This window comes from Rhinoraja longicauda, chromosome 15, assembly GCF_053455715.1.
Source record: "Rhinoraja longicauda isolate Sanriku21f chromosome 15, sRhiLon1.1, whole genome shotgun sequence".
NCBI classification, from domain to species: domain Eukaryota; kingdom Metazoa; phylum Chordata; class Chondrichthyes; order Rajiformes; family Arhynchobatidae; genus Rhinoraja; species Rhinoraja longicauda.
In genome coordinates this window covers 15,983,264-15,999,773 of record NC_135967.1, presented here as the reverse complement: position 1 = coordinate 15,999,773, position 16,510 = coordinate 15,983,264, and the positions used below count along the sequence as shown (strand labels likewise).

Genomic DNA, 16,510 nt, shown 5'->3' with positions numbered 1-16,510 from the left:
TTCATCGCCCAAACAATCCATCTCATTTGATAGGAGCAGAATTAGACCATTCGGCGCATCAGGTCTACTCCACCATTCAACCATGGCTGACTTATCTTGCCCTCCTAACCCGATTATCCTGTCTTCTCCCCATATGCATTTGCAGACAGATTACCAAAAGATGCCAAAGCAAAAAGGTTGTTTTGGTGGATGACTAGCTTCCCCAATAATGACTGTGACTTATTCTGAACTAAAGGCTTAGATAGGGAAGAATTTGTGAGATGTATCGGTTTCCTGAAACAATATGTGGATATTCCAAATCGAGAAGAGAACATACTGGCCCTGGTTGACACAAAATGTTGGAGTAACTAGCGGGTCAGGCAGCATCTCTGTAGAAAAGCAGACATTTCGGGATCCAACCTTGAACACAAAGTACCCAGACTTGAAGAAGTGGTGGATTTAGGAGATTGAGATTGGTTTCAGATTAAGCTTTGAGCACATTGGACACCAACATATTGGAAACAATTCGACCAGTGGGAAGCAGCGAGCTCTCACCTGAAGAAAATCCAATTGCTATTTATTTGATCAATGGGATATCAGTCAATATTGGCAAAACAAACAGGATTTAAACATACATCTGTGACTGGAGAGAGGCAGTAAATATTGCAAAACTGTGCCATTCTGGAAAGGCAATTATTAACTTGTATGGAGTAATGGAAGAAATGTTTGTCAGATGAGCCCGAATGCCGGGGAATCACAGACTATTTAGGAACTGAATCGAAATGGCACAGTGGTGCAGCTGGCAGAGCTGCTGTCTCACTGTGACTGAGACCCAGGTTTGATCCTGATCTAGGCTTCTGTTTGTGTGGTGTTTGCACGTTCTCCCATGGTAGACAAAAAAGCTGGAGTAACTCAGTAACTGGAGTAACCTCTTCAGACTGAAGAAGGGTTTCGAGCCGAAACGTCACCCATTCCTTCTCTCCAGAGATGTTGCGTGTCCTGCTGCGATACTCCAGCTTTTTGGGTCCACGGTTTAAACCAGATCTGCAGTCCCTTACTATGTTTCCTCTGGGTACTCTGGTTTCCTCCGACATCTCAAAGACGTGCAAGTTTTGAGGTTAATTGGCCCTCTGTAAATTGCCCCTAGTGTGTTGGGAGTGGATAAAAAAGTGGAATAACATAGAACTAGTGTGTATGGGTGATCGATGGTCGGCATGGACTTGGTGGGCTGAAGGGCCTTTTTCCATGCTGTATCTTTCAATCAATTCCATCATTCAATCGTTCTGGTGCCATGTCTTTCCAAGAGCCCTCCAATTAGTCCAGTGATTTGTACAGAACAGCAGCTATCTTCAGTCATAGACGGAGTCATAGAGCATGGAAACAGGCCCTTGAGCCCAACTCATCCATGTCGACCAAGATGCCCCATCTAAGCCTAACCTAGTCCCATTTTCCCACATTTGGCCCACTCCCTCTGAACATTTACTATCCATGTACCTGTCCAAGTGTCTTTTAAATGTTGTTAAGAGTATTTGCCTTAACTACCTCCTCTGACAGCTCGTTCCGTATACCCACCACCATAAAAAAACATCCTTCTGAATCTACTCCCACTGTTGATGAATATCTGGACTTGCCCACCCTGAAGGTTGTGGAGAGCAGATGATAGAAGCATAGAATATAGGTGCAGGGGTAGGCCATTCGGCCCTTTGAGCCAGCACCACCATTCAATGTGATCATGGTTGATTGTCCAGAATCAGTACCTTTTTCCTGCTTTCTCCCCATATCCCTTGATTCCATTAGCCTTAAGACCTATATCTAACTCTCTCTTGAATACATCCAGTGAATTGGCCTCCATTGCCTTCTGCGGCAAAGAATTCCACAGATTCACAACTCTCTGGGTGAAAGAGTTTTTCCTCATCTCTTCTGGACTCCCCCAACATGGGAACATTTTTCCTGCATCTAGCCTGTCCAATCCCGTAAGAATTTTACATGTTTCTATAAGATCCCCTCATCCTAAATTCAAGTGAATATAAGCCCAGTTCATCCATTCTTTCATCATATGTCAGTCCAGCCATCCTGGGAATTAACCTGGTGAACCTACGCTGCACTCCCTCAATAGCAAGAATGTCCTTCCTCAAATTAGGGGACCAAAACTGCACACCATACTCTAGGTGCGGTCTCACCAGACTCTGTACAACTGCAGGAGAACCTTCTTGCTCCTATACTCAAATCCTCTCGCTATGAAGGCTTTCTTCATTGCCTGCTGTACCTGCGTGCTTACTAACAGTGACTGATGTACAAGGACACCTAGGTCTCGTTGCACCTCCCCTTTTCCTAATCTGACACCATTCAGATAATAATCTGTCTTCTTGGTCTTGTTACCAAAGTGGATAACCTCACATTTATCCACATTATACTGCATCTGCCCACTCACCCAACCTATCCAGGTCACCCTGCAGCCTCTTAGCATCCTCCTTGCAGCTCACACTGCAACCCAGCTTTGTGTCATCTGCAAAATTGGAGGTGATTGAAGGTATTGGAAAGATCCAGGAATTCAGGGTGAGGGGAACGGCCACAGAAGCGGAGGTGAGGTCTGGAGCAGATCAACTGTGATCGTCGTGAATGGAGGGGCAGGTTCGAGAGGCCGAGTGACCTCCTGTCCCTGTTTCACTCCCTGATTGACCAGACTGTCCATTTCCCTCCACATATGCTGCCTGACCCACTAAGTTCCTCCAGCACGTTGTTTTATTCGTCCTTTCAGATCACAGAGCACACCGACCGCATGAGGAACGTCCCCTCACCTCCCTGCTGCTTCTGCCCGGTAATCTCGCTCCATCTCCTTTGGTCAACAAATGTCTTTGGTCAATCAAAAACCTTTGGGATTTTGAACTGTTCTATTAAGTTGTAAACACGGCACCACATTCAATAACAGATGGTTAGCAGCTAAAACGTTTAAAGCAGGGTGAACTCTCTGTAGATAAAAGGAACTGTAGATGTTGGTTTACAAAAAAAAGTCATAAAATGCTGGGGTAATTCAGTTGGTCAGGTAGCATCTCTGGAGAACTTGGATAGGTGACATTTAGGGTCAGGACCCTCCTTCAGGCCCAAAACTTCACCAATCCTTTTTCTCCAGAGTTGCTTCCTGACCCGCTGAGTTATTCCAGCACTTTGTGTCTTTAAACTCTCTCTCTGCATTTTGGTTAACAAAACCAATGCTACAAACTGGCCAGCAAGCATTGATTTATCAAAGCACAGTTAAAGGTTAAAAATGGGTTGTTATTTTTATTCATCTTTAATTTAGATCTCCTCAGGGGTCAGTGTGTAACGAGAGGGGTTTACATTTTAATGATCGGAGTCCTGATTTTTCAGGTTATTTCCTGACTTTAGTTGCAGTTTAGGATTTGTCAGCGAGTTGATTTACAGCCAGTTTTGTACGGTAAATAAAAGACAGCCAAACATTTGGCCAGGTTAGCTAATCATTGAACTCCAGGTTTCTCCCCTTCCCTTTAGCACATGCTTTCTGTTATAAATTTTAGACAGAGAACGATGGGAGAAATCAGCTTGTTAATAGTTGCTGCTCTTCTCGGACAGATTGGGTGCAACGACCGTGAAGGTAAGCCACTTTCACATCTCAAGAAAACGTAAAACATTGCCGGGTTCAGAACTTGTTCAAAGCTGTTTTTCTGAAGAACCAAAAACATCGCCTGCCCATTTCCTCCATAGATGCTGCCACAGAGTTCCTCCAGCACTTTGTGTTTTGCTCTGGTTTCCAGCTTCTGCAGTTCCTTGCGTCTCCATTTATCTTTTTCAGTCTTATATCTGTTTTCACCAACCTTTGCCCAATTGCATCATGTGTCCTCTCTAAACCTCAGCCAGGATTTACTCACTAACACACTTGACCCTCAACCAGCAAGTTGAGGATTCAATCCTCACTCCAGGAGTTCACACTAAATTTCGAGGTCATTACGTGAGTGTGGTACCGAGAGAGTGGGAGGTCTAATCTCCCAGGAGAGTAATGCAACAAAAGTTCCAATCTGCTCTCACAGATGGCGATACAAAGCCTATTACATTATTTTGAAGAACAGTGTGGCACGGTGGCGCAGCGGTAGAGTTGCTGTCTTACAGCACTTGCAGCGCCGGAGACCCGGGTTCGATCCCGACTACGGGGCTGTCTGTACGGAGTTTGTACGTTTTCCCCATGACCTGCATGAGTTTTCTCCGAGATCCTCGGTTTCCTCCCACACTCCAAAGACGTTGAGGTTTGTATATTAATTGGCTTGGTAAATGTAAAAATTGTCACTAGTGTGTGTAGGATAGTGTTAAAGTGCGGGGATCGCTGGTCAACACGGACCTGGTGGGCTTGTTTCCATGCTGTATCTCTCAACTAAACTAAATCTCAAGTTTAGTTTAGTTTAGTTTAGTGAAACAGCATGGAAACAGACCTCTTGGCCCACCGAGTCTATGTCGACCAGTGATCTCCAATACACAAGCACACACGACACGCTGAGGACAATTTGCACTTTTTTACTGAAGCCAATTAACCTACAAACCTATACGTCTTTGGGGTGTGGGAGGAAACCGGAGCACCCGGAGAAAACCCACATGGTCACAGGGAGAACGTACAAACTCCATACAGACAACACCCATAGTCAGGATTGACGCCAGGTCTTGAGCGCTGTTAGACAGCAACTCTACCGCTGCGCCACCCTATTGTTTTTCATATCCTGGCTTTTCATCGGACATCACAGAGACAGAATAGCTGGTGATAATAATTTGTGATTTGTGGAATGTTGCCATAGAACATGGAAAATGGAGCCTAGAACAGTACAGCACAGACACAGGCCCTTCAGCCCACAATGTCTGTGCCCAACATGATACCAAGTTAAACTAATCTCCTCTGCCTGCAAGTGATCCATATTCCTCCATTCCCAGCATATCCATATGCCTATCCAAAAGCCACAAATTACAATATTGTATCTGCCTCCATCACCACCTCTGACAGCGCGTTCCAGGCACCCACCACTCCCTGCTTAAAAAAACTTGCTCCACACATTTCCATTAAACTTTGCTCCTTCACTTTAAAATTATGCTTCTTGCCTTTGACATTTCCACCCTGGGAAAAATACTTGAACTATCTACTCTGCCTCTAAACACCTCACACTTGCTTGAATCAAACAGCTATTCTCCACAAAAAGACACAATGTGCTGGAGTAACTCAGTAAGTCAGGCAGCATCCCTGGAGAACATGGATAGATGATGTTTCAGGTTGAGATCCTTCTTCAGGCCAGAAGCATCACCTATCCATTTTCTACAGAGATACTGCTTGACCTGTTACGCCAGCACTTTGTGTTCTATTGTGTATTAACCAGCACCTGCAGTTCTTTGTTTCTACCTATTTTCCGCCTATTTCTGTAGCTGATCTCGATCCCACTACACTTTGCGGTACATTAACTCGCTCCCACATTGCAGCAGTTTGGAATATCTCAAGATTGTGATCGGTGCAATGAAATGCAAGTTGTTCCTTACGTAACAGACCACAGCATCCTTCACAAAGTGTGATGTCTGGAAGTGGAGACATCCCAGCTTAGCTTCAGCCCCATGACATTCTTACAACCCAATGGTGTGAACATTGAATTCTCCAATGGTCGGTAACTAGATAACCCACTCCCCCGCCCCCTTGTGCATCACCTGCACTCACACCTATTTGAACCTTCCCTTCCATTCCACCTACATTCCTTTCTCTAGCTTCACAATTCACAACTCATAATCCTTTTGTGTGACACCTTCTATCTTTTCACCTCTAGCCTTTGTCCAACCATCTGCCTATTAAAGCCCTTCTCACCTGTATCCAACCATCATCTGCTAGGCTTTGGCCCCTCCTCTCTTCCAGCTTTCTCCCCCCCTCTGAAGAAGGGTGCCAACCCAAAATGTCACCTATCCATGTTCTCCAGATATGCTGCCTGACCCGTTGAGTCATTCCAGCACTGTTTTCTTTGTAAACCAGCATCTGCAGTTCCTTGTAACAACATACGTTTAGCCTTGATGTCTAATCGTTAAAGACAAGAATCCAATAAGCATGCCAGCAATCACCTTGTCCACCTGGGGCAGTGTGCCTTCACCTCCAGATCTCTCTGTTCCTTCTTCATTTCGTCTTTTAGTTTACATGACCCTTCCCTACCATTCACCATTCCTAACTTGCAAGCTTTCCTCTCCACTCTTTATTGCAATTCCATCTCCAACCGTCTGGTGATGCTGAAAAAGTCCAGAGTCAAAGGAGAGTCTTCTTCCATGGCTAGATCTGAGGATGCCAGGAGAATCAGCAAGAGTTTGACATCTTCACTGAGTCTCAGGTCAATATTCACAGTCATAGAGTAATACAGCATGGAAACTGGCCCTTCGGCCCAACTTATCCATGCCGACTAAGATGCTCCATCTACATGAGTCCCACCTGCCCGCGTTTGCCCCATATCCCTCTAAACCTTTCCTATTCATGCACCTGTCCAAATGTTATTTTGTCGTAAATTGACTTTGTGTTGCTATACAGCATGGAAACAGGCCCTTCAGCCCACCTAGTCCATGCCACCCAAGTTGGCATACTGGGCGAGTTCCATTTGGCCCATAACCCTCTAAACAAATCTTTTCACTGTACCTCGTTGCATGTGACAATATAAACCTAAACCTAAACACATCCTGTACTTATATATTTCACAAAATGCTGGAGTACCTCAGCAGGTCAGGCAGCATCTCAGGAGAGAAGGAATGGGTGACGTTTCGGGTCGAGTCCCTTCTTCAGACTGAACTTATATATGTGTTTTAAAAATTAGCATTGGATCCAATTCTACAGCTTCTGGCAACTCATTCCAGATATGGACTAGCCTCTGAGTGAAAAAATTGTTCCCAAATCTCTCTTAAACTTCTCTCCTCTCATAGTAGGCCAATGCCCTCGAGTTTTACAATCCTCTTCCCTGGAAAAAAACTGTGAGCATTTACATCATCCGTGCCCCTCATGATCTTGTACACCTCGATAAGTGTGCCATCAACCTCTGATGTTCCAAAGAAGAAGACCCAGCCTATCCAACCTCTCCAATTAACTCACGTCTCCAGCCCAGGTAACATCTCAATTAAACAAGGAACTGCAGATGCTAGAATCATGAGCAAACAACAGTGCTGGAGAAACTTAGCGGGTCAGGCAGCATCTGTAGAGGGGATGGACAGATGATGTTTTGGATGGGAACCCTTCTTTAGACAGACATCCTGGTGAATGTCTTCTGCATCCTTCCTGTAGCTGACTGACCAGAACTGCACACAGTACTCCAAGTGTGGTCCCACCAACAAATTGCATTTACTTTTGTTTTATTTCTTCTACATTCAGTATTCCTCCAAAACAAATATGCGAACAACATTCTGCAGAGGCAGAAACGAGCCAACACATTGTTTGAGGAGATGAAGCCAGGAAACCTTGAGAGGGAATGCTATGAGGAAAAATGTTCCTTTGAGGAAGCACATGAAATATTTGAAAACAAGGAACTCACGGTAAGATATCTTTACAGACCACGTTATGTTTGGTGATTAATTTGTGAAGTTAACCCAGTGTGCAGAATATCTGGATGGTCGAGGGACCTCAGATAGACACAAAGGGCTGGAGTAACTCAGTGGGTCACACAACATCCCTGCAGAAAAGGAATAGGTGAAGTTTTGGGTCAGAACCCTTCTTCTGACCAGAAATGTCACCTGTTACTTTTTTCCAGAGATGTTGCCTGACCCTTGAGCTACTTCAGCACTTTGTGTCTCCCTTCGGTATAAACCAGCATCTACAGTTCCTTCCTATACGTAGAGTGACCTCAGTCAGGCACCGGGTTTAGGCAAGTAACGAGGCTCAGGTAACTGAGGAGTTTGTGGTGAGTTTGATTTTCCACTTGAAATCCCTACTCATCCAACAACCTGGTGATCTAGAGTGAACCCTTAAACACGTGAGTGCGGAACAGTGGCACAGCTGGTAGAGCTGCTGCCTCACAGTGCCAGAAACCCGGGTTCGATCCTGACATTCGGGTTCTGTCTGGGTGTGGAGTTTGCACATTCTCCCTATGACAGCTTGAGTTTCAAGGTTTCAAAGTCAGTTTATTGTCACATGTTCCAATTAAGGCACAGTGAAATTTGAGTTACCATACAGCCACACTAAGTGAAAAGCAACAAGACACACCGCATAAAAGTTAACATAAACATCCACCACAGAGGATTCCACATTCCTCACTGTGATGGAAGGCAATAAAGTTCAATAATTTTTGATAATGAACATTTGGAGAACCAAATGCTGATAACTTCAACCTTCAGGCTTGTAACTGTGAGGTTTTTGTCCTCAAGGATATGCCAATTAGCACCATGTGGTCACGGAATCATCTCGCATGGAAACTGACCCACTGGCCCAACTCGTTCATGCCAACCAACTAAGCTGGTCCCATTTGCCTGCATCTGGCCCATATCCCTCCAAACCTTTCCTATCCATGTACCTGTCCACGTCTATTTGAAGTGTTACAATTGTACTTGCCTCTACCACTTCCTCTGCAGCTCGTTCCATTTAGGTACCATCTTCTGTGTGAAAATGTTGCCCATCGAATCCCTTTTACTTCTTTCCCTTCTCACCTAAACCCTGTGCCTTCTAGACTTAGACTCCCCAACCCTGTTCAAAAGACTGGCTATTCACTTTTCAATGCCCTTCATGATTTTGCACACTCCGATAAGATCACTCCTGGGCAGAAAGACCCAGCCAATCCAACCTCAAACCCTCCAGATCTGATAACGTCCTCCTCAAAAAATGGTTGCACCATTTTCAGTTTAATGACATCCTTCCTGTCGCAGGTCACCAGAACTATACACAGGACTCCAGATCTGGGCTTACCAATATCTTGTACCACTGCAACATGAAATGCCAACTCCTGCACTCAGTATCCTGACCAATGAAGCCATGCATGCCAAACACCTTCTTCAACACCCTGTCTACCTGCATTGTCATCTTCATGGAACTATGAACATGCATCTCTAGGTCTCTCTGTTCTATAACTCTGCCCGGGGCCTATTTACTGTCTGATTTACCCTACTAAAATGCAACACAGTCCATTTAACTGAATTAAACTCCATCTGTCATTACTTTACCATTGGCCCGATTGATCAAGATTCTATTGTAATCATAGATAACTTTCTTGACTATCGACTCTACCACCAATTTTAGTGTAATCTGCAAACTTACCAATCAGACCACCAACATTCACATCCAAATTGCTAATATAAATATCAAAGAACTGTGGACCCAGCACCAATTCCTGTGGCACACCACACATTACAAGCCTCTTGTCTGGAAAGCAACCATTCACCACCCTCTTTCTGCTTCCTTCAAGCCAATTTTGCCACGAGATTCCCTTTGGGCTAGAATTCTACTGTGGTTTCTGGAGGTGCAGACTTTCAGTTGCGCCCTTAAATTATAAATTCGAATGATTCTACATATATGCATAATTTTATATATTTTTCCTCTTTTTATAGCATGGATTTTGGAATGTATATATAGGTAAGAGTTCATTTATTTAATAACTTTTAACTTAATCTTTTACTGGTTTGTATCAACGACTGCCCTGTTCTATTATAATTTAGTGTGAAGTAGAAATGTGAATCCACATTTCTTCCGTCATTAGATCTCATTCACAACTCAAGGGGCTAATTTCTCCAATCCATGGGGGGAGGGGGAGGGGGAGGGGAGCCTGATTCCCCCGTTCCTCAGTGACCAAAACTGGACCAAATTACTCAAGTGTGGATCCTACCAGCTTTGTCAGATACTGGCCCTATTTGTCCACATCTCTCTAAACATTCCTATCCATGTACCTGACAAATCTCTTTTAAATATTGTTATTTTGCCTGCCTCAACTACTTCCTCTGGCATCTCGTTCCATAGACCCACCACCCTCTTAGTGAAAAAAACCTGCCCCTCAGGTTTGCATTAAATAAAGTACCATTGAAAAAACTATTAAAACTTTTCCCTCTCACCTATGTCCTCTAGTCTTGATTGCCCTACCCAGGGTAAATGACTCCTGTGCATTCACCTTATCTATTCCTCACATGATTGTATACTCCTCTGTCAGATCACCCCTCAGCTTCCTGCAACCTCAGGTCCTAGTCTGCCCACACTCTCCCTAGACCTCAGGCTCTCACATTCACCCTGCCTATGCCACTTAGAACTTAACCTGCAATATGCAGGAGGGAATATAGGACGAAGGGTTTTGACCCGAAATGTCACCTGCTTTTCTCCCGAGATGCTGCCTGACCTGTTGAGTTACTCCAGCACTTTGTGTCTGTCTTCGGTATCCAATATAAACCAACATCTGCAGTGCATCTGCAGTTCCTTTCGACACACTATGCAAATGTGAGGTTATCCACTTTGGCGGCAAGAACAGGAAAGCAGAGTATTACCTGAATGGTGACCGATTAGGAGAAGGGGAGATGCAACGTGACCTGGGTGTCATGGTGCACCAGTCATTGAAAGCAAGCGTGCAGGTGCAGCAGGCAGTGAAGAAATCGAATGGTATGTTGGCATTCATAGCAAGAGGATTTGAGTTTAGGAGCAGGGAGGTTCTACTGCAGTTGTACAGGGCATTGGTGAGACCGCACCTGGAGTATTGTGTGCAGTTTTGGTCTCCTAATCTGAGGAAAGACGTTCTTGCCTTAGAGGGAGTACAGAGAAGGTTCACTAGGTTGAACCTTGGGATGGCGGGACTTTCATATGAAGAAAGACTGGATAGACTAGGCTTGTACTCGCTGGAATTTAGAAGACTGAGGGGGGATCTTATAGAAACATATAAAATTCTTAAGGGGTTGGAGAGGCTAGATGCGGGAAGATTGTTCCCGATGTTGGGGGAGTCCAGAACCAGGGGTCACAGCTTAAGGATAAGGGGGGTCTTTTAGGACCGAGATGAGAAAGCATTTCTTCACACAGAGAGTGGTGAGTCTGTGGAATTCTCTGCCACAGAAGGTTGTTGAGGCCAGTTCATTGGCTATATTTAAGAGGGAGTTAGATGTGGCCCTTGTGGCTAAAGGGATCAGGGGGTATGGAGAGAAGGCAGGTACAGGTTACTGAGCTGGATGATCAGCCATGATCATATTGAATGGCGGTGCAGGCTCGAAGGGCCGAATGGCCTACTCCTGCACCTATTTTCTATGTTTCTAAGCCATTCCTGATAAACGTCTTTTGTCCTCTCGGGACCTTCTAACACACCTCACTCTTCCTCTTTAGCATGGATATTTGTCTTTTATGAAGTTCACCTCCTTGCCTTTCGTTGCAAATCCCCCCAGCGATGTGACTGAGGCTCTGAGGCTCCAGTAAATGGAAATCTTGTGCGGTTTCCACATTAAAGTGAAGCTGATTCATTTTCAGATGGAGACCAATGCGAGTCCAATCCTTGTCAAAACCAAGGTAGCTGCAAAGATGGAATGGGCTCGTATGCCTGCTGGTGTCGACCAGGGTTTATAGGGATAAACTGTGAGATAGGTAAGGAGAACGTCCCCAGAAGCACACACCAATGGGCAGTGCATTCACACCACACTTAAAGCTTGATTCTAGAATTGTAAGCTGATTGTTCAGTGGGTGAACTCCTAAGTGCATGGCTGGTGTTTATATTGCTGAATATCGTCATGTTTGTGCAGAACCTTTAAAACTCTGTAATCTTGAAAATGGAGGATGTCACCACTTCTGCAAGAAGGATGCAACGAAAGGAGTGAGGTGCACGTGTGCCCCGACCTACAAGCTGGGGGATGACCAACATTCCTGCGTCCCTGCAGGTAAGGCCAAAGCCCCTGTTCCACCAGTCTTTGCAATGTAGTTGTCCCAGGTTCAGAACTCCCAAACTGGCATTGAAACTCAACTGAATGCTCATGATCCAGCCCCAAACCCTCAAGACCCCTTCCCATCTCATCCAAACCTTCTTTACCTCTTTCCCTCCTGTACATACCACGTCCCCTCAAACACCTCTCGTATCTGCTCAAATGGTAGCAAGTTCCACACTCTCCCCACTCGTTGAAATGAAGAGCAAAACACAAACTCCTGGAGGAACTCAGTGGGTTGAGCAGCATCCATGAGGGGGGGGGGGGGGGGGGAAGAATGAAACAACAGGTTGAAACAAGTCAGTCCTGATGCAAGGTCCTGACCCGAAACATCGAACAATTCCTTTTCCTCTCCAGATGCTGCCTGACCCGCTGAGTTCCTCCAGCAGTCTGTTTTTTTAGTTTAAGATTCCAGCTTCTGCAGTCTCTTGTGTCATCTGTGGGAAGAGGAATCTTCCTGATTTCCCAATTGGATTTACGTTCTTCCTGTGACCGCATGGGTTTTCTCCGGGCGCTCCAGTTCCCCCCACACTACAAACATGTGCAGATTTGTACGTTAATCGGCCTCTGTAAATTGTCCCTAGTATGGAGGATAATGGTAGTGTATTGCTGTCAACACGGACTCATTGGTCTGAAGGGCCTGTTTCTATGCTGTATCTCTAGACTAAACAAAACTAAACCTCTATACCCCTCATCATCCTGCGCTCCAAGGAATAAAGTCCTAGCGTGCTCAAATCTCCCCTTTCTCCCACAGGGAGCCATCCATGCGGTAGAATCGCAGAGATCAATGCAGTGCGGTCACTGGATATCACTTTTGGAGCCAACAGCACTGATGCACTCAACTCATCATTGAGTAACGTCATGGACAAACTTCGGGTGTCCAGTGGGACAACTGTCCACAGGTTCAGTAACGTCACGGGAGCCTACAACTACACCAACATCCAACCATCAGCGGCTGACCACACCAAAATAGTGGGCGGTGAGGAATGCATGAAAGGACAATGCCCTTGGCAGGTATGGTCCACACCGTATAAACATAGAACATCAGAGCACAAGAACAGGCCCTTTGGCTAACAATGTCTGCCGAACATGATGCCACGATCAACTCTTGTCTGAATGCACTGATCCATTTCCCTCCACTCACTGTACATCCATATAAAACTCACCTAAACACCACTATCATATCTGCCACCACCACCACCAACCCTGACAGCACGTTCCAGACACCCACCTGTGTAAAAAAAACTTAACCTGTCCATCTGCTTTAACCTTTGCTCCTCTCACCTTGATATTTCCATCATGGGGAGAAAGGTTCTGACTATCTACCTGACAGTCTGAGGGCATTTCATGACTTCAGGATATCTGGAATCTCTGAAGTGCTTATAAACCCAAGAGTCAGGAGTGAAGAGTGTGAATTGTCATATGTACTGAAAACGGAACAATGAATTACAAACTCCGTACAGACAGCACCCATAGTCAGGATCGAACCTGGCGCTGCACCACTGTGCCATCCTCTCCTTGTCCGACCTCTCCTTGTAGCTCATACCCTCTAAGCCAGGCAGCATTCTGATAAAACTCCTCTGTACCTTGTCCGCAATGGGCTGGACTCCCTACCTTGAGCCCAGAACTCTGAATATTTCTCTAGTAACCCAGCCAACATACTACTGTAGCCCACCCTGTTCTACACATTAATCTGTAGAGTGTGGTGTGTCTGCTTCCTGTCTCAGGCTATGCTGCTGAACAATACGGCGGAACATTTATTCTGTGGTGGAACCATCCTGAATGAGAAATGGATCATCACGGCAGCCCATTGCTTCATTTATCCTGTTGATGTTACAGTTGTTGTTGGTGAGTATTCCTTGACCATGGGTTACTTCCGCTTTTGTCTGTTTATGAGGCTTGAGCATCAAGAGAGTGCAGAATGTAGTTTCTTGCCATCATAGTATTACAGCTCCAGGGGAAAACCCAGTAGAGAGGGATGCATAGTGGTGCAGAGGTAGAGTTGCTGCCTTACAGCGCCAGAGACCCGGGTTCGATCATGATTACAGGTGCTGCCTGTACAGAGTTTGTACATCCCCCCTGTAACCGCGTGGGTTATCTCCGAGTGCTCTGGTTTCCTCCCACACTCCAAAGATGTACAGGTTAATTGGCTTTGGTAAAATTGTAAATTGCAGCTGGTGTGTAGGATAGTGCTAGTGTACAGGGTGATCGCTGGTCGGCGCGGACTTGGTGGGCCGAAGGGCCTGTTTCCACACTGTACACTGGAATTTAGAAGGATGAGGGGGGATCTTATTGAAACATATAAGATAATTAGGGGATTGGACACATTAGAGGCAGGAAACATGTTCCCAATGTTGGGGGTCCAGAACAAGGGGCCACAATTTAAGAATAAGGGGTAGGTCATTTAGAACGGTGATGAGGAAGAACTTTTTCAGTCAGAGAGTGGTGAAGGTGTGGAATTCTCTGCCTCAGAAGGCAGTGGAGGCCAGTTCGTTGGATGCTTTCAAGAGAGAGCTGGATAGAGCTCTTAAGGATAGCGGAGTGAGGGGGTATGGGGAGAAGGCAGGAACGGGGTACTGATTGAGAGTGATCAGCCATGATCGCATTGAATGGCGGTGCTGGCTCGAAGGGCTGAATGGCCTACTCCTGCACCTATTGTCTATTGTCTATTATCTCTAAAGTCTAAAGCCTGAAGGTCTGCAAAGAGGTAGGTTGGAGAATCAGACAATTTCCTAGCATATGGAAGGACCATTCATGAAGCCTGATAACAGAGGGGAAGAAGCTGTTTGAGTCTGGAGGTGCATGCTTTGAAGCTTCTGTACCTTCTGCCGGATGGAAGCTTGAAAGTGTGGGGTGAGACAAGTCTGTGACTTTGTCTCATTTAGTTTATTGACATGTGTACTGAGATACAGTGAAAAGCTTATGTTGCGTGCTAACGCCCACTCTGCAGAAAGACAATGCAGGATTACAATCGACCTGCAGGGTATCCACAGTGTACAGATACACGATAAAGGGACTAATATTTAGTGCAAGATAAAGTCCTGTATGATGGACAGAATGTAGCACATGGCTACAGGAGGGCTGCGTTCACAATTCTCTGCAGTTTCCTGCAGTCTCGGTTGGAGCTGTTGCCTTTGCACTCTAACTCCTGTAATGTTGCAACAGGTGAGCACAACAGTGGCAAACTGGAACACACGGAGAGTTACCACCAGGTGAAAGAGGTGATCCTGTACCCCAGCTACAACTCCAACAGAAGCCCCTTTGACCATGACATCGCTCTAATCCTCCTGATCACCCCCATCAAGTTCACCCCCTTCGTCGTCCCCATCTGCCTCCCAGAGAAGCACTTTGCGGAGCGGGTGCTGATGACGCAACCCTACGGGATGGTGAGTGGCTGGGGCCAACTGGCCAGCGGGGGGAGCTCCCCTCAGGTTCTGCAGCGGATTAACATCCCCTACGTTGAGCGCAGCATCTGCAAGGCCTCCAGCAAGTTCAGCGTGACCAACAACATGTTCTGTGCTGGCTTCCCGGATGCAACCAAAGATTCGTGTAAGGGAGACAGTGGTGGGCCCCACGTCACCAATTACAAGAACACCTGGTTCCTGACCGGTATTGTCAGCTGGGGAGATGGCTGTGCAGTGAAAGACAGGTACGGCTTTTACACCAGGGTCTCTCGCTATTACCCCTGGATCATAAGTCAAATGGGAAATTGATTTACAGGGAAAGAGCAGCATGTCTCACTGCCAGGCGTGCAGCAGCCTGGTGCTTTTGGAAATGGAATATTCCCGATATCCAAAATCCAACACACACAGACTTCTTGCCTGTAGCCATGTGTTAAATAATAAGAATCTTCAGTGTGTTTGCATTAATCAGTGTTTGGTGTCAGATTTATGTACATTGTATAAAACTGTGCCATATTCTTGTCTTGGGCACGATTTTGATGATAAAATAAATCTCTGTCCATATGACCCCTGTGCCAGCGGTATTTTGTCAGTCACGGTGAGTAGCAATCCTGTTGCCAATGACTGCAGCTTCAGTGTGGGGAGAGACCCCACCTGACGCCTGGCTCCAGTCCATCAAGGCCGACTGCCTATTTCCACTTTGAATCCCATGGATCAGGATTTTGGTTTAGTTTAGTTTAATATTGTCACATCTGCCAAGGCCCGGTGAAAAGCCTTTGTTTGCATGCTATCCAATCAAGAACCAGAGGACATAGGTTTAAGGTCAGTGGGGAAAGATTTAATAAGAACCAGATAGGTAATATCAGAGATTATGGGCATATGGAACGAGCCGCCAGAGGAGGTAGTTGAGGCAGGTACAATAACAACATTGAAAAGTCATTTGGACAGATACATGGATAGGAAAGGTTTAGAGGGATATATGAGTGTGCAAACTCCACACGCACAGACAGCACCCCCCCCCCCCCCTCCCTATATCAAGCTATTGGCGAGGCTGGTTCCTAAGGTGCTGAGGGGTAGTTGTTGAACCGTAACCATTTCTCCCTCTACAGATGCTGAGCATTTATTGTGCGTCAAATGAGTGCATTGCCTTTAAAAAGCTCCTTACATTTCTTTGCAAACGTCACCCCTTTTTTGGTTCTCCTAGAGTTCTGAAATTAATCTAGTTTGCTGCCAGACTTGTAAAGAACCCAGCGAGTTTCCCTCAGGTCTGT

The 16,510-nt window shown here is 45.7% G+C and overlaps 1 protein-coding gene across 1 annotated transcript; it reads left to right on the top strand.

The window, feature by feature from the left end:
* The first annotated feature begins 3,435 nt into the window (after positions 1-3,435).
* On the top strand, positions 3,436-15,806 carry LOC144600540 (coagulation factor IX-like). The gene is made up of 8 exons (XM_078412223.1): positions 3,436-3,589; positions 7,349-7,509; positions 9,511-9,535; positions 11,393-11,506; positions 11,662-11,796; positions 12,593-12,852; positions 13,566-13,686; positions 15,004-15,806. Exons 1-8 carry the CDS (start codon positions 3,490-3,492, stop codon positions 15,549-15,551), a joined length of 1,464 nt encoding a protein of 487 aa, XP_078268349.1. The 5' UTR covers positions 3,436-3,489; the 3' UTR covers positions 15,552-15,806.
* Positions 15,807-16,510: the final 704 nt, after the last annotated feature.